This window comes from Henckelia pumila, chromosome 2, assembly GCF_033568475.1.
Source record: "Henckelia pumila isolate YLH828 chromosome 2, ASM3356847v2, whole genome shotgun sequence".
Lineage (NCBI taxonomy): Eukaryota > Viridiplantae > Streptophyta > Magnoliopsida > Lamiales > Gesneriaceae > Henckelia > Henckelia pumila.
The window spans coordinates 184,438,024-184,462,492 of NC_133121.1; the positions used below are offsets into that span (position 1 = coordinate 184,438,024).

A 24,469-nucleotide genomic window follows, 5' to 3' on the forward strand; every position below is an offset into this window, starting at 1 on the left:
GGATGCAAGAGATTATTGGTTCATCGTCAGCAATCTGAAGACTAAGGTAGTGTTTGCAACCTCTAAAAATAAGTGATTTGTGAAGAGAATCTCCATAATCACTTATTTTTAAAGGTTGCAAACACTACATAAGGTTAATGTAATTTATCACGTTGCTGGCATCAGACTTGAGAATGACGCGAGTCCAATGAAATTTAGAAGCCAACAATAATCCTTCTCGAGCCGCTAGGAGTCTGCTACATGAGCTGAAAAGATTCCTTCTATGCTCATGAATTGAGACTTAAGAAATGTACCATGCTCGTCCCTCACTACCATCCCTATCCCAACTCGAGGAGAACCTTGCATACTGCCGCATCCATATTAACCTTAATGAAACCTGAGGGAGGTGCAAGCCAACAAGAGGACTGGGGAAGTGTTGCGGTCCTTGATGAAACCACTAGTTGACAGGCCAGAAATTGAGTCCACATGATGCACCTAAAGTGTGTATCAAAATACTAGTTCAATAAACTAGAATGAGAAATTTCATATACTACCCAAATCCCAATTTTGTTGATAGTACTTCGTGAATTTTTTTTTGGGAAAATTGCATATATCACTCTTGTGAAATTCCGTGCTAGTTAATAACCCTCTGTGAAAATTTTTTAAGTTAATTGCCCCTTGTGATTCTAGATTTGTAGCATACACACCCCTTCTGGCTAAAAAATGACAAAAATGCCCTCGACTTTTATGAACTATTTAATTTATCATTTATTTTATGTAGGTGTATTTTCGTCATTTTTTATCTGAAAAGGGTGTGTATGCTACAAATCTAGAATCACAGGGGTTATTAGCTTAAAAAATTTTCACAGGGGGTTATTAGCTAACACGAAATTTCACAAGGGTGATATATGCAATTTCTCCATTTTTTTTTTTTAGCTAATAACATCTAATGTTTTTATATCTATATAGAGCACAACCCCCAAATCATAATTTAGTCAACTTATCCCAATGTGAGATTTCCCGTAGTTAAATAAGACAATAAAGTAGGACATCTTCATTGTTGAAATCCAACTCTATCCGACAAATTTGCACACTACTACCACTGTCCCTTGTACAAAATTTTCAACATCAACGTTACATTAAAATTCATTAACTATTACAACATACAACAATTAACTCCAAAGTAGAGAAAAATTGTCAATGATTCCGACGGATTTTTCCAGATTACATCATCAAGCAACCCAAATTAAAAAATTCCCGAAAATATTACATCCACATAACACAAAGAACATATACACAACTTCCAAAACTTGAAGGTGCATTGGTTACTGGATCAGACCTTCAGACGCTTGAATTCCAGTATTAGTACTTCTTCATTACCACTGGCACGTGAGTTTCTATGAGATTGATCGAGGCTTTAATTTGAAGATTTTCCCAGAGAAGAATATGCCAAGAGAGATTAAGATAAATCCATTTATCAGTAATTAAAAAACAAGGTCATTCGCAACTATCATCATGTATACAAAACATTGAGGGAAGGGTGTGTGTGCTAATACAAATCTGAAAACACGGAGGGTTATAAGCTCAAAAACATTTCACAGGGGGTAACCAGCAAAACCAAAATTTCATAGAGATATTGCATGTATTCAATCCCTAAAATAAACTACATTTTCCTTGGTTTGATGCTCCCACGACATAGTCTGAATATATATGACCTAAAAAAACAAAAACAAACGAGCATACATTATCGATATTACCAAACATAATTTTCACCCTAAATGCGAATAATTTCCATGACATTAATCTTCTTTTCCAAAACCATTGTAAACCAACCAAAGACAAGGTTTCTCTTATGATTAACACATATTACCAAGTTCAACACAACGTAGTTAGTAGTTACCTCGTTATGCACTAGGGGTCATCCCAATAGTTGGATTTGCTGGAGGATCGATTCGTTCGACGTGCTTTTTAGTTGGAGTCATGGTGTAGCACATGTAATAGAACACATTAAAAATCATCGTTAGAAATGCAAAAATGCCTCCACGAATGAATTCGAACTTGATATCTGAGCAAGAGAAGCCCGCATGCACATGTCCGCCGTTATGCAAAGAGCTGGCCACCGTAGCAGCTAGTATACTTCCCTCCGCGGATAAAAATGATGCCCTGTAAAATTTACATTGAAATTCAATGAGTTAGATGTTACTATTGAATTTTATAGTGCTTTGGATTCAGTCTTTTCAAAAATTTGTGGCAAATTAAAAGTTATTGGTGTGCAATCCTATTAATTATCTATTCTATATTATAATCGAAAGGGGTGCAAATATAAACACAATCTTATACTAATCCTATAGTTGGCCTAATTGTGTGTGTGTGTTTTTTTTTTATCATCGAGTCAGTATAATCTGGAAAAGAACTTTATTTAATTTGTTCTGCAAGTTTAGTCATTTTCACGTTTTTATTAAGTGATGTCGTATATTTCCTTAATACAATATCCAATGTCTCGTGAACAATATTGATGAGAGTCACATCATCATTGAAATGACAAATATGACTGATAAAATATTGCAAAAGAACATTAGTTGCAAAATCCGAAATTTAACTATTTACAAGACCAAAACATAACTATGAAAGCCAACACATTTACAAGACCAATTGTACTATTTTTCTAACCAAAAATGTTATCAATCATGTGAAAATTACAATCGTAGTCATATTATTTATATGTTTTTCAATTTTGATCATGTTGTTCAATTTACGGTTTTAATTCACAAATTTCAACTTTTAAAAATTTTAGTCAATATTTTCCATTATAGTGATGACTTGACACTAAAAAACGAGGATGTATCGCCAAACATGGCCAACGTGTTCAATGTCATTTTAGCACAAAGACGGTGAGTTGATCAATAATAACATGAATAAAAATTAACATGTAAGTCAGTACTTAGAAGACCCAAATGTAATTTTCACACATTATTATTAAACTATCACAAAAGGACTATAGTATCTCCATCGTCTAAGCTACAAAATCCAAATAATAGTTATACAAGGAAATTTAACCCCAAAAAAAACAAAAAACAAAAAAAATTCTATACAAGACTACTTATCCTTATATTTCGTCGTGTGTGGGTTAAACATAGAGACATATATATGTTTTTCCTTTTTATAAAAACAAAATTGAAAAATAAAATATTTAGATTAACATAAATACATAAATTAATTTTATCTCAAATGATGAAGAAGGGGAAGTTACGATATTTGTGGGGTTCACAGATATTAATTAATAATTTTTATTACCCACCACGAAAATACGAGAAGTATAACAGAGCAAGTGCAGCATCCTCCGGATACTAATTGGCCTCTCCCCCAACATAAGCAACTTGTGACCACCATCAACGCAATCTGTGTGAAGAGAAGAAGCAACAACGCAACCACTCCGAATCCGGTCGACGCAGCATCGCTATCGCAGTTTTTGTGACTCCTTAAATCTTTTTCCACCTTAATAAATAAATAAATGAATCCATAATTTTAATTATTTGACAAAAACCTCTCGATGCATAAACAAAATTTGGAACTGAAAACAAGTACCTACTCAATATTCGAAACCACTGGGGTCTTAATAGATCTCATTTTCTTTTCATGGGGATTTTTTTTAACAATTTTTTAATTAACAAAAACGGTGTATGCAACCAGTCCAAAAATTAAAGAAGAAAGAAAATAAATTGTTATTAATTATTAATTATTAAGAATAAAACGTGTGAACAAGGATCTAGAAGCTAAAAGCGCACGAAGAGGGTGATGATTGGATGCTCAAAGGGATAAAGAGCTAGCTTACATTGTTACGACGTCGTTCGCCAGAAATGGACAAGCCTGCTGCAACTATACCCAACACTATGATGATAATGTAAACAAGCTTGGATCCTTTCCCTCTTCCCATCTCCCCTCCTATTCTCTCTCTCTATGATAGTGTTTATAGTGACTTGACTATATATATATATATATATATATATAACCAAAATTTGAAATATTAATGGATAAAAAAAAAGAACAAGCTAATAGATCAAAATACCATTTTTCCAAAAATGAATGATTTATTAACTTTGTGTGTTCTCAAATCTTGAGTATATACATTCTCATATTTTTAAATTTTGAGAATTAACTCATTATTTATACGTATTTTCAATGGTGTTTGTGTTCAAAATTTAAAACATTAAAATTTAACAGTTACATGAAGTTTTCAATAAATTGATGATTTCAAATTTGTAATGTATGAACCTTTAAAAACCGGCCCCTCTCAGACACTATCATACATAGTTCATGTACTAATAATAAAACTATATAAAAATATGGAAAACTAGTTTTTTTCTTCCTTCGAAAAGTCATATTAAAAAGTTTCACACGTCAATTTTTTTAGACGGTTCTCTTAATTGACCCTATACATAAAAAAATATTATTTTTTATGATTAAAAAATTAATTTTTATTATAAATACTTGGTCAATTCGATTCATCTCACAAGAAACCTAGTCTTCTCATTTTAAAATAGTGGGTGCTATTATGCTTTAATTATTTTTTTTCCTTTATATATTTTTGTGGGATTTTAATATGTGTAACATGGCTTTATTTGTGTTATATATATGAGTCATGTATTAGGGCATCTCCAGCCCTTCTCCAAAATGGAGAATATCTCCATTTTGGAGAATATAATTTGCTCCAACTCATATCCATTTTATTTTGGACCAAAATGGAGATGGCTACAGTGATTCTTCAATTTTGGAGAATCACTGTAGAATTGGAGAATGTATTTGGAGCATCCTCTCAATTACGAAAATGCAATTTTAATTCTTTTCTTTATTTTTTTTTGGTTTGTTTAACATGTATTCAACATTTTATTCTTATTAAAATGTTTTTTAAAAATGTATTCAATATTTTTTAATTTATTATAATTAAATTATATTGAAGACAAATAATAATAATAATAATAATAATAATAATAATAATAATAATAATAATAATAATAATAACTAAATAAGATCGTGACTAAAAAATACGAAAAAAATTAAATAAAATAAAAGTTTGAAATGAACATTAGTGTCTAATTCGGAATATTAGTGTTTAATTATATTTGTAGTTTATAATTATCTCGATTTATGCATGTAATTTTCTGTTTTGTGAATGTTTGCAATTTGATGTAAAATAAATGTATTGTTTTTTTAAATAATCGAGTCGTATTTAATTTAGTTTATTTATATAATTATTATTTTTCTTATATTAATTAATTTGGAGTTAAAAATAATAAAATAAAGAATTTTATTAAAAATAGAGAATATGAGTTGGAGAAGATTTTTGAAATAAAGAATTGAATAGTAGTATTTTGAAGAATAGAGTACTCCAAAATGGAGAACAGGGCTGGAGATGCCCTTAGAGAATCAATGTAAAATAAGCAATATATCGATACAACTGTTTCATAATATTTATTATTTGGAAAAAAAACTGTATTATTTAGGAAATATATACATTTTGTATATAATTGAGAATATCGTACAATATATGTTTGTGTAGCATGAAATGTTACACGTAGTGGAACAGAGGTTGATTTCTCTCCGCTTGCTTGGTTCGACAAATGGTGGATTTTCCACCAATGGTCATCCCGCAGGATCAGAAGTTCATCCCTTCACTGAAGTTGTAGATATTTGGCAGTACTGAATGTAATTCTAATATTTTAAATATTTAGCAGCTCGGTGTTACGTATCGAATAATCTTCTAACAAGATAATTAATTATTACTCTCAAACATTAATTCGCCTTCCAGTGATTTCATTCATTGGAATTCAAGAGAATTTAGAATCGATCATATAACTTTACTTTGATATTATAGATTCAAGTGATTGTCATTTAACACGGGAATCGAATATCTGATCGGTATCATTTGGTTCGAGAATGTGATAAATGATACATGAATAATTAATATAATGTGATATAAAATAAATAAAAATTGATAATTAATATAGTTTTTGATTTGATTGATAGATTATAGTTTGTTTAATTTGATTGATTAAATTTTATATAAAAATAATACATTATCATTTTGTTCTTTTAAAAATAAATAAAATATAAATTAATATTATTTATATTAATAATATAGTAATTTAAATTCAAAGATTTGATTTATATAAGATAAATGATTAGTGATTTGATTGATATAAATTAAATAATTAATATATAAATAAATAATATAACGAAAAGACCGCGAGATTGAATAGAATATGTTATACATGGACTATTGTTGTAAACATTAAAAACTATGGCTAATATTCCAACTATAATCTTTTAAATCATATAAGGATTCAAATATCATGTTTGGATCGAATTCTAAGCGAAGGTAGTATCGTTCTAAAGAGATCCATCTGCTGGAACATCTCCATTCTCCATGGGGTCACCCCATATTTGAGAAGAGAATCTTCATAATCACTTAATTTTAGAGGTTGTAAACACTATCTCAAATTTGTGAGGAAAATCTCCATAATCACTTATTTTTAGAGGTTGCAAACACTACCTTAATATGGTCATGAGACAAAAGCAGACCTTCACGTACGTACGGTTTTTTTCAAAATAAAAAAAAAATAAAAAAAAAATAATAATAATAATAATAATAATAATAATAATAATAATAATATGGGATTCATTATATCTGATATTTTATCTTTTTTTTTTTGAACGAATATTTTATCTTTTAGCATTAAGTTTTTAATTTCTTCTCATTTCTTAATTATGTTCCCTCATCATCTCAGTTTCTCGATGCGTCTATTCATCATATATATCAGGGAAGTAGTCTAGGACCGGTTACGCAGTTATGCTTTAACTTTGATAAGGAAAATTAAAATTTTATGCATTTGCTATTTAGACATTTAAGTTCCATTTTTATTTTTGTATCGTTTTATTCATTATAATATTAATAGGAGTCTGTAGACCGCATAACATTAGGGACAATATTATTATAAAATTAAAACTTAATATATTCTTCTAATATTTTATAGAAACATTTATCAAAGTTTTATGAAATGCAACAATAATAAACCAATCAATTAAGGATTATTATTTTACTGTCATACGAAATAATTCGGAAGATAAATTTTCACAAACGTACATACTAGCTAGCTAGAACACCCAAGGGTGGTTCGGTTCGGTTCGGTTCGGTACGGTATACCACATACCGTATCGAATACCGCATATCGTTCGAATTTTCGATACCGATATCGTATCAAAAATTTCGGTATACCGACATGATTTCGGTATGACATAAATTCATACCAATACCGTACCGAATATCGATATTCGGTACGGTATCGGTATGATACCGTTTATACCGATTTTTTATACTATTTTTAAAAAAAAATATCGGTATACACAGCATCATACTGATACCGTGTATACCGATTTTTTTTGGGTATACCGAAATACCAAAAATTCAAAATTTTATACCGATACCGATACCGATACTGAAATTTTCGGTACGATATCATACCGTATCGAAGTTTTTGGTATACCGAAATTTTTGGTATATTCGATTTTTTTCGGTACGGTAAAAGCGGTATGACGATATTTCGGTATTTTTTGTCAGCCCTAAGTACACCGTATACTTAAAGAGTGCATTTTTCTTGTGTATTAAATATTTGTGTAAATAAATTATAAGGTATATGTTTTTGGTATTTTTTGCCTTTTAATTTTTTTAAATAAAAATAGATTATATTTATCGTACAGTACCATTTCGTAAAACAAACATACAAATCATTTTTAACCTAAAAGTTGCAATTCGCCACGTCTTGAGAACATTTGAACTCTACCACAATTACTATTAAAATGACATAACTCGTCGCGGAGTGAATTTGAAGTTTGTTTCGATTTTGTCTATCCAAACAAGATAAAATTTTAATAAATTAATGAATTTAAAATCAGTCATATATCTGATCAAAGCATTTTTCTGATGAGAAATTAAATTCATATCGTAATAATTGACTTTTCTTTTATTGAAGAATATTAAATAAATAAAATTCACATGTTCCAATAATTCATGCAACTTCTAACCATACCTGATCAGCATTCAATAGACAATTCCCAACTAGGCTGACATTGGGGTCGACCCAACTGGAAAAATTAACCAGTCTTCAATCATAATAGTTGTGGCCTCGAAATTTTAGTGAATGAGTAATTTAAGTTGCAAAAACAATTACTAAGGGAGATTTTGTAAGAGATTGTACGTTTTGAAGAAGTGATTAAATTTACAGATTATGGTAAAATGAAGAAAAAAAAAAGATAAGTGAGTGGTGTTTGAAATCAAAAGTCAAAAGCTGAAATTTTTTTATTGTAATGTGTTTGGTAAACAAATGATTATCATATTAGCACTTTAATAAAAGGCAAAAACTCCTATGAGATGGTCTCAATGATCATTTTTATGAGACGAGTCTCTTGTATGTGTTATCCATTAAAAAGTATTACAATTTATGCCAAAAGTATTACTTATTATTATAAATATGGGTAGGATTGACCCGTCTCACGGATGAGACCGTTTCACAAGAGTGTTACTCTTAATAAAATTCCAAAAATAACCATATTGAAGAACAACTCTATATTTATTCAATGTACAGAGTAATTGAGATTTTTTTTCTTTTTTTTCAGTTTTTAATAATTGTGCAAATGTGTGGAAATAGTGGTATCTGTTGTGAAAAGGTAAAAATTTATGGTAAAAAATAAAAACTCAAAATATATCAAACTCTACACTTCACAAAATTTTCTCTCAATTTAATTGTAATTTTTTACACAAATGGAGAGACCTATTTATAGATCTCATTTGGAGATTAGTTCAAAAATTAAAACATCATCATCTACATCACCACACACTAATTTTAACATTTTACAACTCAATATTCAACATTAAATATTCAACTTTAAATAATAATAATAATAATAATAATAATAATAATAATAATAATAATAATAATAATAATAATATCATATTTTCAACACTCCCCCTTGTGAAGATGATCGTGATAGGATGATTGTCTTTATTACGTGTTTTTATATTGTCTCGTTGAAAACCTTACTAGGAAAAATCCAGTGGAATAAAAACTATAGCAAGGAAAAAAAACTGCAGCCATGTAAACTCCCCCTCATTTTAACACGAGTGATTCTTCACATATTCCGTAGATTGCGCATCCCAATGTTATATATATGTTTTCTGAATATTGTCGTAGGAAGTGCCTTTGTGAAGAGATCTGATGAGTTCTCACTTGACTGAATGTAACAGATATCAATATCTTTGTTCTTCTCAAGTTCTTGAGTGTAGGAAAAGAACTTTGGGGGGATATATTTGGTTATGTCACTTTCGATGTATCCTTCTTTCATTTGAGCAATACATGTAGCATTATCTTCATTCAGCGTCACAGGCTTCTTGTCTACTGATAATCCACAAGAAGTTTGGACATGTTATGTAATTGATTTTAGCCAAACTCATTCACGATTTGCTTCATGTAGCGCAATAATCTCGGCGTGATTTGATGAAGTTGTTACGAGTGTTTGTTTCTGTGAATGCCAAGAAATTGTAGTGCCTCCACGAGTAAATACATATCTGGTTTGGGAACGTGTCTTATGTGGATCAGATAAATATCCAGCATCAGCATAACCAATGATATTATGATTGGTATCTTTTGAGTACAAAAGTCTCAAATCTGTCGTTCCTCGTAAATAACGGAATATATGTTTAATTTCGTTCCAGTGCCTTATTGGATATGAACTGAATCTTGCCAATAAATTTACAGCAAAAAATATATCAGGTCTAGTACAATTTACAAGATACATAAGTGCACCAATGACACTTAGATATGGTACTTCTGGACCAAGAATAACTTCATCATCTTCACATGGACGAAATGGATCATTTTCTATGTTTAATGATCTTACAATCATTGGAGTACTTAATGAATTTGATTTATCCATATTAAAGTATTTAAGGACCTTTTCTGTATAATTTGTCTTGTGAACAAAAATTCCACATTCTTTTTGTTCGATTTGCAAACCCAGACAGTACTTGGTTTTTCCAAGATCCTTCATTTCGAATTCTTCCTTCAAGTACATCATAACTTCTTGAATTTTTTTATTCGTTCCAATGATGTTTAAATCATCAACATATACAGCAATAATTACACATCCGGATGTTGTTTTCTTGATGAAAACACAAGGGCATATTGGATCATTTACATATCTCTTTTTCATCAAGTGCTCACTTAGCCGATTATACCACATTCGGCCGAATTGCTTCAACCCATATAATGATCTTTGCAATTTCACAGAATAAAATTCTTCGGGTTTTGAACTTTGTGCTTCAGACATCTTAATCCTTTAGGTATTTTCATGTATATATCACTATCAAGTGATCCATATAAGTAAGCTGTAACAACATCCATAAGACACATTTTCAAATTTTCAGACACTGTCAAACTAATCAAATATCGAAACGTAATTGCATCTATAACAGAAGAATACGTTTTTTCATAATCAAATTCAGGCCTTTGAGAAAAACCTTGTGCAACACGTCTAGCTTTATATCTTACTATTTCATTTTTCTCATTTCGTTTTCGAATAAAAACTCATTTGTATCTAATAGGTTTTACACCTTCAGGTGTAAGGACTATATGTCCAAAAACATTACGTTTATTTAGCGAATCCAATTCAAACTGGATGACATCTTTCCATTTTGCCCAATCATGCCGAGTTTTACATTCACCAAAACATTTTTGTTCATGATTTTCATTCTCATTTATGATGTCACATGCCACATTATAAGAAAATATCTCATCAATATCTTCTATATATTTTCGGGTCCATATTTTTTTAGTATTAATATAATTGATAAAGATTTCACGATTCTCGTCAGTTTGTGGTTCTGACAGAACATTTTCATCATCAGGTGTTTCTTCTGGAACACCATTTTTTATTTTGTGATCATCTTGTTTCTCTATGCATTTTCTTTTCCGAGGATTTTAGTCCTTGGAACCGATTGACCTTCCACGCTTTAAGCGTTTTATGACATCATGAGTGTCTTCAATTTGTTTCTTTGACATTTCAATTCGAGCAGGGGCATTTACATCAGGTATATATGATTTTGTTACCTTTTTTGTGTCTGCAAATGCATCTGGCATTTGATTTGCTATTATTTGCAAATGCATAATTTGTTGTATATCTTTCTCACATTGTTTGGTCCTTGGATCCAAATATAACAATGATGGTACATACCATGTGATTTCATTTTTGATGTGTTTCTTTTCTCCCCCTAACATTGGGAAGATTTCTTTATTAAAATGACAATCAGCAAAACGTGTTGTAAACACATTGCATGTCTGATGCTCAAGATATCGAATGATTGATGGACTATCATAACCGATATAAATATCAATTTTTCTTTGAGGACCCATTTTTTATCGTTGAGATGGTGCAATAGACACATACACCATACATCCAAAAATTCTCAGATGAGAAATATCTGGTTCTTTACCAAATGCAAGCTGCAATTGGGAGAATTTATTATATGCACTTGGTCTGATGCGAATTAATGCCGCAGCATGTAAAATTGCATGTTCCCATATAGAAATATGGAGTTTTGTTCTCATAATCATTGGTCTAGCAATTAGTTGTAGACGTTTAATCAATGATTTAGCTAATCCATTATGTGTATGAACATGAACAACAGGATGTTCAACAGTAATTCTCATTGACATACAATAGTCATCTGGGAAGTAAATTCTACAGCATTATCAAGTCTTATTTTCTTGAATATATAATCGGGAAATTGATTCCGCAATTTTATTATTTGAGTCATTAATCTTGCAAATGCCACATTCCGAGTTGACAATAAGCATACATGTGACCATCTGCTAGAGGCATCGATCAATATCATAAAGTATCGAAATGGTCCACATTATGGATGAATTGGCATACAAATAGCACCCTGAATACGTTCAAGAAATATGGGTGATTCTGTTTGGATTTTAGCTGGTGATGGTCTTATAATAAGTTTTTCAAGAGAACATGCTTTACATTAAAACTTATTATTTTGAAAGATCTTCTGGTCTTTCAATGGATGACCATGTGTATTTTCAATAATTCTTCGCATCATTATTGAACCAGGATGTCCCAATCGATCATGTCAATTGGTTAATATTGAAGAACTATTAACCACCATATTTGATTCGATTGGACTTATATGTGTATAATGCAATCCAGTATGGAGCATTGATAATTTTTCAACCACATATTTCTTTCCTGATTTATATGTGGTAATACACATATATTTCTGATTTTCATCAGTTATCGTCTTAGTATCATACCCATGAGAATATATGTCATTAAAACTCAACAAATTTCTTTTTGATTGTGGTGAATATAAAACATCATTTATAAAAAATATTGTACCATTAGGTAACAAAAAATTTGATTTTTACACAACCTTCAATCAAGTCTACAAGATCTGATATTGTATTCATCATTGTTTTTGTTGGTTTTAATTGCAAGAAATATCTTTTATCTCGAAGAATAGTGTGCGTTGTACCACTATCGGGTATGAAAACTTCCATGGGATTATTTTCTTGTTTAAATTTGCTCATACCTTTTTCCATTTTGAACTTCAAAAGAAAATATTCAATAAAGATAATTAATGACATTATATGAAAAATATAACATGTTTCATAATACAAGAATACATGAAAAATACAGTATGTTACATTCTAGGCCCACTAATATATTAATCAATGTCTTCGAAATTATTTGAAAAATCAGCAGCATCGAAATGAGTTGAACCAATTAAATGGTTATTGTTTTTAACAAAATTGGTCTCTTTTTATTTTTCCTTTGTCGATTCTTTATAGAGCTTACATAAGTTCTCAGAGGTTCGAAAAATATGTGACCAATGTCCTGGAGTGTCACATCTATAACAAACACTCTCAGATCTTTTTGAGTGATTTTTATTTTCACTCGTGTTTTCATGATGTCTTTTTGGTGGGTGGTTCATGACGTTCTTTTGAGATGAGTTATTGAAGTAACTATCTTGATTATTTTCATATCCACGGTCGCGATCATTTTTACGTCCATGTCCACGTCCACGCCCACGTCCTCGACCTCGTCCACGACCAAAATCTTGTCTATTCCTTTGATTTTGGTTTTCATTTTTAATTACGACATTTGCTTCTGGAACTGCCGTTGATCCAGTGGGTCGGGATTGATGATTTCTCACTAACAATTCGTTGTTCTTTTTCGCCACAAGAAGACATGCGATTAGTTCGGAATATCTCGAAAATCCATGCACTCTATGTTGTTGTTCTAGAGTTATATTTGATGCATGAAATGTGGAAAATGTTTTTTCAAGAATTTTCATTTCAGTAACAACATGTCCACAAAATTTCAATTGCGAGACTATTCGATACATTGCAGAATTGTAATCACTGACTTTTTTAAAGTCTTGGAATCTCAACGTATTTCATTCATCACGGGTGATCGGAAGTATAACTTCCCTTATATGCTTAAATCTTTCTTTCAGGCCTTTCCATAAAATCATTGAGTCTTTTTCTGCGAGATATTCACATTTCAATCCTTCATCAAGATGTCTACGTAAGAAAATCATAGACTTTGTTTTTTCTTGTGAGGATGATATATTATTTTCTTTGATGGTATCGCTTAGACCCAATGACTCAAGATGCATCTCTACATCGAGAGTCCATGACATATAATTCTTTCTAGTGATGAATTCAATCTTTGCCAAATTTGACGTGGTGGTACTAGAAAAATAACAATGTATTTTATTAGTTAATTTCTATTAATATGACAATACAAAATAATAGAAAAACGACGAGCACAAGCATGTTTAAAAATAAATAAAAAGTGCGAGTCGGATATTCACCGATAAATACAAGAAACGTAAGCATGATAACCATAATAGTTATGAAAAATAGCCTTAAAAATTTCATCATATTCTTCTTCGAAAAATCGAGGAGAAATTATTTTGAGAAAAAAGTGAATTTGGTGTGATTGAAAATGAGTTTGAGTGATCATATTTATAGGGCAAAAACTAGCCGTTTTGTTACCATTTGTGACCGTTGGGGATTAAAAAAATTGATTATGTGTTGAATAAAAATTTGTGATAATCATGTGATGCATATAATGATAATCATAATTAAATAATTATGTATATCATATCACATTATTATAAGGTCGGTGTCATAGACATCTTTTTATATAATAATATGAGATTATACGAATATGATTAATATATAAATACACAATAATATATATCATATCACGTTATTATAAGGTCGGTGCCATAGACATCCTTTTATATAATAACATGAAATTATATATTACTATAGTTAGTATATATACATAATAAATATATATAATATCACGTTATTATAAGGTCGGTGACATAGACATCCTTTTTATATAATAACATGAAATTATATATTAATATAGTTAGTATATATATACATAATAAATATATACCATATCACGTTATTATAAGGTCGGTCTCATAGGCATCCTATTATATAATAACATGAAATTATATATTAATATAGTTAGTATATATACATAATAAATATATATTGTATCACGTTATTATAAGGTCGGTGTCATAGACATCCTTTTATATAATAACATAAAATTATATATTAATATATACATAAAAAAATATATAAACTGTAAAATAAATATACATACTTGTTGAATATTTTTGTATTCTCCTTGTGTTTTGGAGCGTCGGAAAATATAGAGAACCTTCGAGCGATCGTGTTGATAACGTGTTGTGAAAAAATAAAAATTTATGGTAAAAAGTAAAAACTTCAAAACTCAAAATATATCAAATTCTACACTTCACAAAATTTTCTCTCAATTCAATTGTAATTTTCTACACAAATGAAGAGACCTATTTATAGATCTCATTTGGAGATTAGTCCAAAAATAAAAATATCATCACACACTAATTTTCAATATTTTACAACTCAATATTCAACATTCAATATTAAACTTTAAATAATAATATCATATTTTCAACATTATCCGCTCTTTTTTCGAGGAAATTGTTTTGTTTGTTTTTATTTTATTTCCAGCATTTTGAGGAATATTTTTTTTTTTTTTATGTAAACTATATATGAAATTGGATTTTATCTTATGAAGTTTTGTTTTTCATTTGGCTCAATCAGATAACACAAATGTGAAACACATATCAAAATCACATGTTGTCATTACATTTTAAGTTGGATAAACCTTCCTACCAATATCTGACACTAGCAAATGACATGGTATTGAGGCTTTGATATGTGTGTCATCATTCACACCGATACAATCCTTTTACTGAACATATGAAAAATAGTATCACGTCTTAGTGATAATTCTAACTTACAAGAAGTAAAGATTTGTATTTCACCTTGCAATGGGGAAAGTATCTAGGATTTTCTTGGATATAAGAAGGTTTCTTGTGAAATCTTGGAATGGTATAACCCAATCAAGAGACATCAAATCTTCGTACAGGCTCGTAACATTATGGATTGATTTGCTAATTTTAAAATCAGACCTTTGAAAAGTCATTCTCTCACAAAAATAAAGGATAACAAACGAAGCATAGGACGAAAAATTGCTTCAGAAAAATAAGCCCACTTACATGAATCCTGCGAGAATGTGAGTGAATTCTATAAACAGAATTTCTACTTCAAGCCTGATAGTTCTTCTGTGAAACTTTGACTCGATTCGGACAATACTTCAGACAACACTCTTTGTTCGACTACTTGCACAAGCTACTCTATTTTTGAAACTATTGAAGAATAACCCCCTACTAAACAGCTACTAAAATGCACAAGAATCACAATTCTTTCTCTTGCACGAAATCTTGAAGGTGTGGAGTGTTTTGATATGTCATTTTCCTTCAAGGTTGAGGTGCTTATATAGTGGTCTTTGGGCATTTGAAGGGACACACATATATAGCTCATTAAGTGGTCATAAACGTCCTTAATCATGGTCATAATGACTTTTTATGATGGGGGTTTCATGGCTGAATAATTGGGGTCATTAACCTTTCCTTTATGGTCCATTAATAGCCTCATAATGACTGATCATAATGATTAATGTGGGGGTTACAAATTCTCTTAATTCCTATTCAAATTAAGCCTTAAAAGTCGAATTGATTTGGCTTTATTAGTGCAATTATTTAGATGAAGTGGTCATGCATGCATGTGGAATTTCTAGGTCCTTACATCCATCCCACCTTATTGGAAGTTTCGTGCTCGAAACTTGATTTGTCCCTAACATTCCACTTTCTTAATCAATTATATTGTCTTGAACTATTGCTCCAATAATTTGTAAGGTCATCAAGTTACTATACCCTATACTTAGCACCCTAATTAAATGTACCCTAAGAAGCATTCTGTTATTATTTCTCATTCTCAATCTTACTTACTAGTCTCAAAGTGATTCATCTCATCATCATTCCAAATTCACCATTTATCATAACACTAGTTCCAAAATGATTATTTTCATTCTCAATCTTACTTACTAGATCCCAAGTGATTTATTCTCATTCTAAATCTTAATTTCTAGTTCCTAAGTGAATCATTGTCATTCTAAATCTTAATTTCTAGCTCCCAAGTAAATCATTGTCATTTTAAATCTTTAATTTCCCATCAAGATTATTAACCTGGCTCTGATACCACTTCAATGTCACGCTCCAAAACTAGGTTTAGTTGACATCGGCGTTGTTTAACAATTTAACATTGAAACAACAAGCCGCATAGCACAATTCTTGTCAAAATCAGTCTATTTCATAAAACAGAATTGTCTTTACAATTTGAAACATGAGTGGCCTCATAGCACAATTCTTGTCAAAATCAGTCTATTTCATAAAATAGAATTGTCTTTACAATTTGAAACATGAGTGTGGAAGCGATAATATAAAAGAAACTAGATTAAAGACAATTCTAGAGATCTTCTTTACTTGAAACTTCTTCACCAGCCCCAAAACATGTCTTGTTCATCCTTGTCCACTTGATCTCCATTCTTATCTGGGAAGAAAGTAAGGGGTGAGCATTTTGGAAAACACTCAGCAAGTGGGGGATGTTCGTAAAAGAAAATATCAAAACATAGATATAACATGAGTTCAAAAGTGACATGTTGCAAAATATGTCACAATAGGAATCGAAACATTAGACCAACATAATTTGAAACAGTTCGAGGAATCATAACAAGAAAAGCATAAGGTCAACATATAGAAGGCACTAAAACTTCATTTCATTATTCATGGTTTGTTTTTATGTCTTCTATATGTTACTCCTCTAAAGGGCGAGACCATTGTTTTGGTTTTATACCCACCGAAGGGGTCCATATAACGGTTTTATACCCACCGTGTAGGGGCTATATAACGATTTTATACCCACCATGTGAGGAACATGTAGAGATTTTATACCCACCGTGTAGGGGCCATATAACGGTTTTATATCCACCGTGTGAGGGCCATATAACGATTTTATACCCACCGCGTAGGGGGCTTATAACATATCATATTTTCCTTTCACTTGAAAATCAAATCATAACAGTGCAGTTTCAAAAACCTCAAAGTATAACGAATCATTCAAAAGAAACATATATAGTTCAAAGGACACGGAACAAATGGAATACGATCAAATTAAACGAAACTCTTAAAAACATGAATTTGATACTTATCGAAGACACGAAATAATTGGTGTACGATCGGATTTTTATAAACATGATCATAATCATTTTAAAAACATATATAGAAGCCCACTTATGAAGAATTATAAGTGTGCAAAATTTATATCAAGAAATATACATGCAAAAGTCTACTTTCAAAAAATACGAGAAGAGATATGAGACAAAAGGAAATGATAACAAACGAAGCATAGGACGAAAAATTGCTTCAAAAACATAAGCCCACTTACATGAATCCTGTGAGAATCTGAGTGAATGCTATTGACAAAATTTATACTTCAAGCCTAGTAGTGCTTCCGTGAAACTTTGGCTCGATTTGGACAATACTTCAAACAACACTCTTTGTTCGGCTACTTGCACAAGCTACTCTAGTTTTGAAACTATTGAAGAATAACCCCCTACTAAACAGCTACTGAAATGCACAAGAACCACAATTCTTTCTCTTGCTCGAAATCTTGAAGGTGTGGAGTGTTTTGTGTGTCATTTTTCTTCAAGGTTGAGGTGTTTATATAGTGGTCTTTGGGCATTTGAAGGGACACAGATTTATAGTCCATTAAGTGGTCATAAACGTCCTTAATCATGGTCATAATGACTCATTATTATGACGGGGGTTTTATGACTGAATAATTGGTGTTATTAACCTTGGCTTTATGGTCCATTAATAGCCTCATAATGGTTAATGTGGGGTTACAAATGCTCTTCATTCCTATTCAAATTAAGCCTTAAAAGTCGAATTGATTTAACTTTAGTAGTGCAGTTATTTAGATGAAGTGGTCGTGCATGCATGCGGATATATATATATATATATATATATATATATATATATATATATATATATATATATATATATATACTTGCTTGGAATCCGATTGGACTTGAGATTTTGAATCCATCTATTTGGATATTGGATCTGGCTTTTATTTTTTCCAAATCTCAGATTCACCCATACGGCTTATTTGAAATCTCTCTTTTTTCGTTTCTTCCTCACGGTGGCGGCCCTCTCACCTCAGCACTTCTTCACCGCGGCAGCACTTCTTTACGGCAGTGCTTTTCACCTCAGATGGGGGCATGGAAGTTTATGCTTGAATTAACCGGGTTTGCAGTTTCTGTTTGAATTAATCGAAAAAACCTATTTTCTCCCCTTTTGTGTCTAATTCTGATCTGGTTTTATGTTTGTGTTTATTGAAGGTGATCGAGAAATTCAACGAGGAGTGCTGTGCAGAATTCTCATGAGTATAACTACATAAGGTACTTTTTCTATTCAAAAAAGAGGAATAGTAGTGAACGAGTTGTTAAAATTGAGAGCGATCGAGTTTGAGTTGAAATACGTTAAGTTTATCGAAAAAGATTATAATATTGTACTCAACAAAATGGCGACCACAAATTCAGAGGAAATTGTTATTCGACCGACAGACAACTTTGATCCAAGCCTGTGGGGGAATCAGTTCTTGAATTTTACATTCGATCATGAGATGGCAGAAAAATATTCAAAGGAAATTGATTTGTTGAAGTATGAAGTGAAGAGTAAGTTAACTAATCCAGACAGCAAAATGGTGGAAACCATGAATTTGATTGATGCACTCGAACGCCTTGGCATATGGTATCACTTTGAAGACGAAATCGAACAAAAATTAGATCATTATTTTGGTCTGAATACAGATTACGAAGATGAAGCCTATGACTTAAACACTGTTTCAGTTCATTTTCGATTATTCAGGCAGCATGGACTTCACCTAATTTCTGATGTCTTCAACAAATTCCGGGGTGGTGATGGAAAATTCAAAGAGTCCCTCACAAGTGATGTTAGGGGCTTGTTGAGTTTGTATGAAGCAGCACATTTGCGAAAGCACAATGAAAGTATACTCGAAGATGCCCTTGTTTTCACAAAAGAGTGCCTCAAATCAATTGCACCGGATCTCAAATCGCCCATCAAGAAACAAGTGGAGCACGCCCTCATGCAACCATTACATTTGGGGTATCCCAGATTTGAGGCCTATCATTACATCACTGTCTATGAAGAGGATGAATATTCTAGGGATGAATCACTTCTTAAGTTTGCCAAATTAGACTACAATGTAGTGCAGATGCTGCACAAACAAGAACTCCTCGACGTCTCAAGGTAACGTTGCTCTCGATAAAGTTGATAGTAAACTAAGCCGGCCAGATGGAGAATCTATAGGTTTTACACTTCATCTTATAAAATTATGCTGTATAGCTCCCTAGCTAGTTTAAATTTTAGAGGTGTTCATGATTAATGTTAATTGATTAACATGCAGGTGATGTCACCATGCACATGAATAGGTTCACAAATGTTAACGTTGGTAATTATTTTCTTGCTATTACACAGGTGGTGGAGAGAATTGAACATGACATCTAAACTTCCTTATGCTAGAGATAGAATTGTCGAGTGCTACTTTTGGGCAATGGGATCATCTCATCTGCCTCGATTTTCTCGAGCTCGGGTTATGCTGACTAAAGTAATCCAATTTTTGTCTTTAACTGATGATACATTTGACGCTTATGGTACAATCGAAGAACTAGATGCATATACTAAGACAATCAAAAGGTAAAAGAATGGACAACTAGTTCTAGTAAGAATAATACATCTGCTAATTAATTAATAATTTGCCGTTGGGTTCTTCATCAGGTGGGACATCAGGGAGATTGATTTACTCCCAGATTATATGAAACCACTTTATAGCGCTGTTTTGAAACTCTACGACGAATTTAAGGAAGAACTAGCAACAGAAGGAAGATCTTATGTTGTGGACTATACCATAAATGCAGTATGAGAACTTTTCACTTCAATGTACTAATTACAAAATAAAAACCATTTCTTCTTAGAATTTTAATTTGTATGCCATGTACGTTATTTAGTTCAAGGAACAAGTGAGGAGCTACAATGTTGAGGCCAAGTGGTTTATTGAGGGTTACATGCCACCATTTTGGGACTATCTTAGCAACGCTCTCACAACGTGCGCTTACTTCTTTCTTTCGAACGCATCACTAATGGGAACAGATTTTGCCACTCGGGAAGAGTTGGAATGGCTAGGTACGATGCCAAGGATGCTTGGAGCAAGCTTAGAGATAAGTCGTTTGGTCGGTGATAGAGCTACTTACAAGGTATATATAAATGAAAATTATCGATCGAGCTTATTTGTTCATGCAGGACAATGAATTAAATGATCCAAATGTGGATTGCGTCGTTAAAAAATGTTTGATCAAATGTTAGATATCTATTTTTATTCTACATATATTATTGCACGCAGATTGAAAAAGGAAGAGGCCAAAAATCCACTGGAATTGACTGCTACATGAAGGATTATGGTGTGACAGTGGAAGAGGCAATGGATAAGATTGTTGAAATGGCTACAGATGCATGGAAGGATATTAATGAGAATTTTAAAAAACCATTTCCGTGTGAGAAAGAGGTCCTTTCAGTAATTCTTAACATCACAAGGGTTATAGATGTAATTTACAAGAACAATGAAGATGGATATACTCACCCAGAAAAGGTTATAAAGCCCCTCATACTTGCAATGTACGTCCAACCTTTTAAGATCTAGAGATCATGTTAAATCATGCCAGTAAGTCGTAATATGTTGCAAGAAAATTAAACATCCATTTCGCTGCGTTTATTTACTTTATGTTTTATATATGATGGGTTGTTCCTATCATAAATATTTACTCGTTCTAGAATGTAATCTTCTGGTTTTGAGTAAATTGCAATAATATTGAGTGATGTGTTCTGCTAAAAATATATAACCTCTCCCCTTTGAATTTATTGGGGTTTTTTATATAATTTTCTACTTTCTCTTCTCCATTTTCACACTATTGTGCAGTAGCATATCGAGAAATTTTTCCTTCGATTATTTCTGACATATTCTTGTTATTGTTGATGAGTGAATGTTTTATGGATGATCACCATTTCCTTCACTTTGTCATTAATTACTGGTTTTAGTTTGCTTTGAATCTTGAATTTACAAAGTGCTAGTCCTAGATGGAGAGGACAATATCGAGGACTGCTAGACTTAGAAATCCAGTCGAGTAAGGCGTATGTACGTAGCTCGTGGCATGGTCTTTTGAGATTATCAGTCAATAAACACATCAGTAGCGATCAAACCAAACATAACTAGCTGAAGGGCTCCCAAACCATGAATTAGTATATACTTACTTTCTTGTTGAGTTAATTCGACATTATAACAACAAATGAGTTTGGAATATGGCTGGTATAAACATTGTGTTGGTGTAGACCAGAAATATTATCATATATTCTTCATATTTAACTTAAAATGTATCGAATGGCCGCCATGGTTCCTTTGCAGTGCCAACCGCAAAGCTTATAATGAATATGTGGCTAATGCCAAGTTGCCAACTGTTATGCTGTAGTACTGTTTTGATTAAACCATATTTTGATTAATTGAAGCACATGCATAATACTGTTTGGCTATACCGAAAACAATTACGGTAGCTCTACTTCCACAGTTCCACCCTTGCTTGTTTGAATCTTGACATTTTTATCGAAAATGTCCTCGAAAATTTGACAGAATTTTTTTTTTCCGAAAAAAAGAGATGTGAAACTTTAAAATGTGATGACTTGGCTTTTCAAAGCAACCGGTTCTTACCATTTTCAGGAATTTTCTATTAAGTCTGCAATCTTCAATTAGTATTGGTAGATTAATGAAATTTGTGACATAATTTGGAGTGCTTATATAGAGTTTAGGTCACTGTTAGAGCCTCAGAGAAACTGACAACCAATGAACAAAGAGGAATCTAATCCACCATGAGAGAATAATAATGTGTAGTCAACGAGAGGGTGAAATGTTCTTTTTAATTTGTTGGATTAATTGACAAAATAATTACTACAAAATTCAAGATTGATGTGCATCCTTAATTAGGCCGTATAAATGAAAGATTGATGTTCATCTTTATTTTATTATTAACGTTTATATTGTATTTTAAATTTAGGATAAATAGATCTTGTTGAAAAAGATGTACATATGAGAAGAAAACGTTCATGAGATAAATTTGAAATGAACGACGAAGAGACAAAAATAATTATTCTATTGGTAAATGTTCCTATTGAAATTATTGGAATATGGCATCATCAAAGATTTGTCAACGAGTGATGATCATATAAGGGTTTATCAAAGGTCAATTTGGATGAAATATTTAAGTCATGGACCTGCTTGTATGAGCCAGTTACGTATAAACATTAGAAGATTTAATAGATTATGTCATATATTGCATTGTGAAGGAGATTTAAATGTTACAAAAAATGTAACATTAGAAGAAATTGTGGCATCTTTTTTACATATTATAGGACATGATAAAAAAACATAGTATTATTAAAGCCATATTTGGACGCTTAGGAGAAACTGTTAGTAGGCAATTTCATATAGCGGGCGGCTTTGAAAATAGGAAATCTCTATATTAAGCAACAATCAAGTGGAATACGTCACGAGAAAGATCTTGACAAGTGGAAATGATTCTCGGTAAATTTCAAAATAATTATAAATATTTTATTTATTTTTCCATCTTTCTTGGAACTGATTAATGAGAACTCTATAATGAAGTGGGAGCATTAGTTAGAACATTTATTAAGCGCACAGTTCCCACTGAAGATCGGAGTCGATATAGGAGTGACAAAAGGTGATTTGTGTACTAATGTATTAGAAGCATGCGATGCTAACTTGAAATTTCTATATGTGCTACCTGGATAGGAGGGATCTAATTGATGCTCGAGTACTACGTGATGCAATGAGTAGACATAATGGCTTAAACGTTGATATCAGTAAGTTAAAAATACTTGAGTTGATCTAAGTTTTTTATTTTTTTACTTTTTTTAAAATAAAGGTTTGCAATCTCCAAAGTCATTTTTTTGTAAATTGTGTTTAGATGAATATTATCTTGTTGATGTTGGATATACAAATGGTCCTACTTTTCTTGCACCTTTCAGAGCAACTCGTTATCATCTCAACGAGTGGAGAGGGAACAACCCCGAAATATTATAAAAAATTGTTCAATCCTCGACATTCTTCCGCACGAAATGCAATTGAAAGGAGTTTTGGTTTGCTTAAAAAATTGGGCAATTTTGCGCACTTGCTTGCTTTTATGATCTAAAAACACAAATTAGAATCATCAATGCTTGTTGCATTTTACATAACTTTGTCCGTGATGAGATGACGGAAGATCCATTATTAGATGAAGTGGACCGAGAATTTGTTTGTGACTGAAAATTATTCGGGTGATCAAGAAGAACAAATATTGACAGTTCGAACAACAAAGGAATGGACAACGTTTCGAGAAATTTAGCGATGCAAATCTGTGAAGAATATCGAGCTCGTCGAAGAATTTAGTAGTTGGAATTTTCTCGTATTTTCTTTCATAAAAACCATTGTTTGAAATTTGTATTATGAAAGTCTTTTATATTTTTTTTTATTGTTCCAAAATATTTTATCAATATTGTTTTTATTAATATATGTTACTAAATTTTAATTTTATCGTAGAGTTATTGCACGAAAATATTTTTTTTATGTTACTAATATGATGAAAAAGAAATTGAAGTTTATAATTATAATAAGTATATATAAATATTTTTAGAAAATCATAAATATTTTGTTTAAAGTTTATTTTTGTAAATTTAGTATTTAATCCAATTAAAATAAATAAAATTTAAATTTATATTATTTTAAATTGAGCATGGTTATTTTATAATCATAATACTAATTTTAATTTT

At 31.3% G+C, this 24,469-nt stretch overlaps 2 protein-coding genes across 4 annotated transcripts; one reads left to right on the forward strand and one right to left on the reverse strand.

The window, feature by feature from the left end:
* Positions 1-1,036: 1,036 nt before the first annotated feature.
* LOC140885144 (uncharacterized) lies at positions 1,037-3,943 on the reverse strand. Its single transcript, XM_073292079.1, has 4 exons — positions 3,812-3,943; positions 3,278-3,474; positions 1,880-2,142; positions 1,037-1,394 (listed from the first exon to the last, which is right to left on the reverse strand). Exons 1-3 carry the CDS (start codon positions 3,911-3,913, stop codon positions 1,884-1,886), a joined length of 558 nt encoding a protein of 185 aa, XP_073148180.1. The 5' UTR covers positions 3,914-3,943; the 3' UTR covers positions 1,037-1,394; positions 1,880-1,883.
* Positions 3,944-18,632: 14,689 nt separating this feature from the next.
* LOC140882026 ((-)-5-epieremophilene synthase STPS3-like) lies at positions 18,633-21,528 on the forward strand. Of its 3 annotated transcripts, none has more exons than XM_073287750.1 (7): positions 18,633-18,825; positions 18,919-18,978; positions 19,120-19,849; positions 20,078-20,296; positions 20,378-20,516; positions 20,608-20,853; positions 21,000-21,528. In XM_073287750.1, the coding sequence occupies exons 3-7, from the start codon at positions 19,203-19,205 to the stop codon at positions 21,294-21,296; spliced, it is 1,548 nt and encodes a 515-aa protein (XP_073143851.1). In that variant the 5' UTR covers positions 18,633-18,825; positions 18,919-18,978; positions 19,120-19,202; the 3' UTR covers positions 21,297-21,528. The 3 variants fall into 3 exon arrangements, with proteins under 3 accessions (XP_073143851.1, XP_073143852.1, XP_073143850.1); XM_073287751.1 differs by having other exon boundaries at positions 19,144-19,849; XM_073287749.1 differs by having other exon boundaries at positions 18,919-19,849.
* The last annotated feature ends 2,941 nt before the right edge of the window (positions 21,529-24,469 follow it).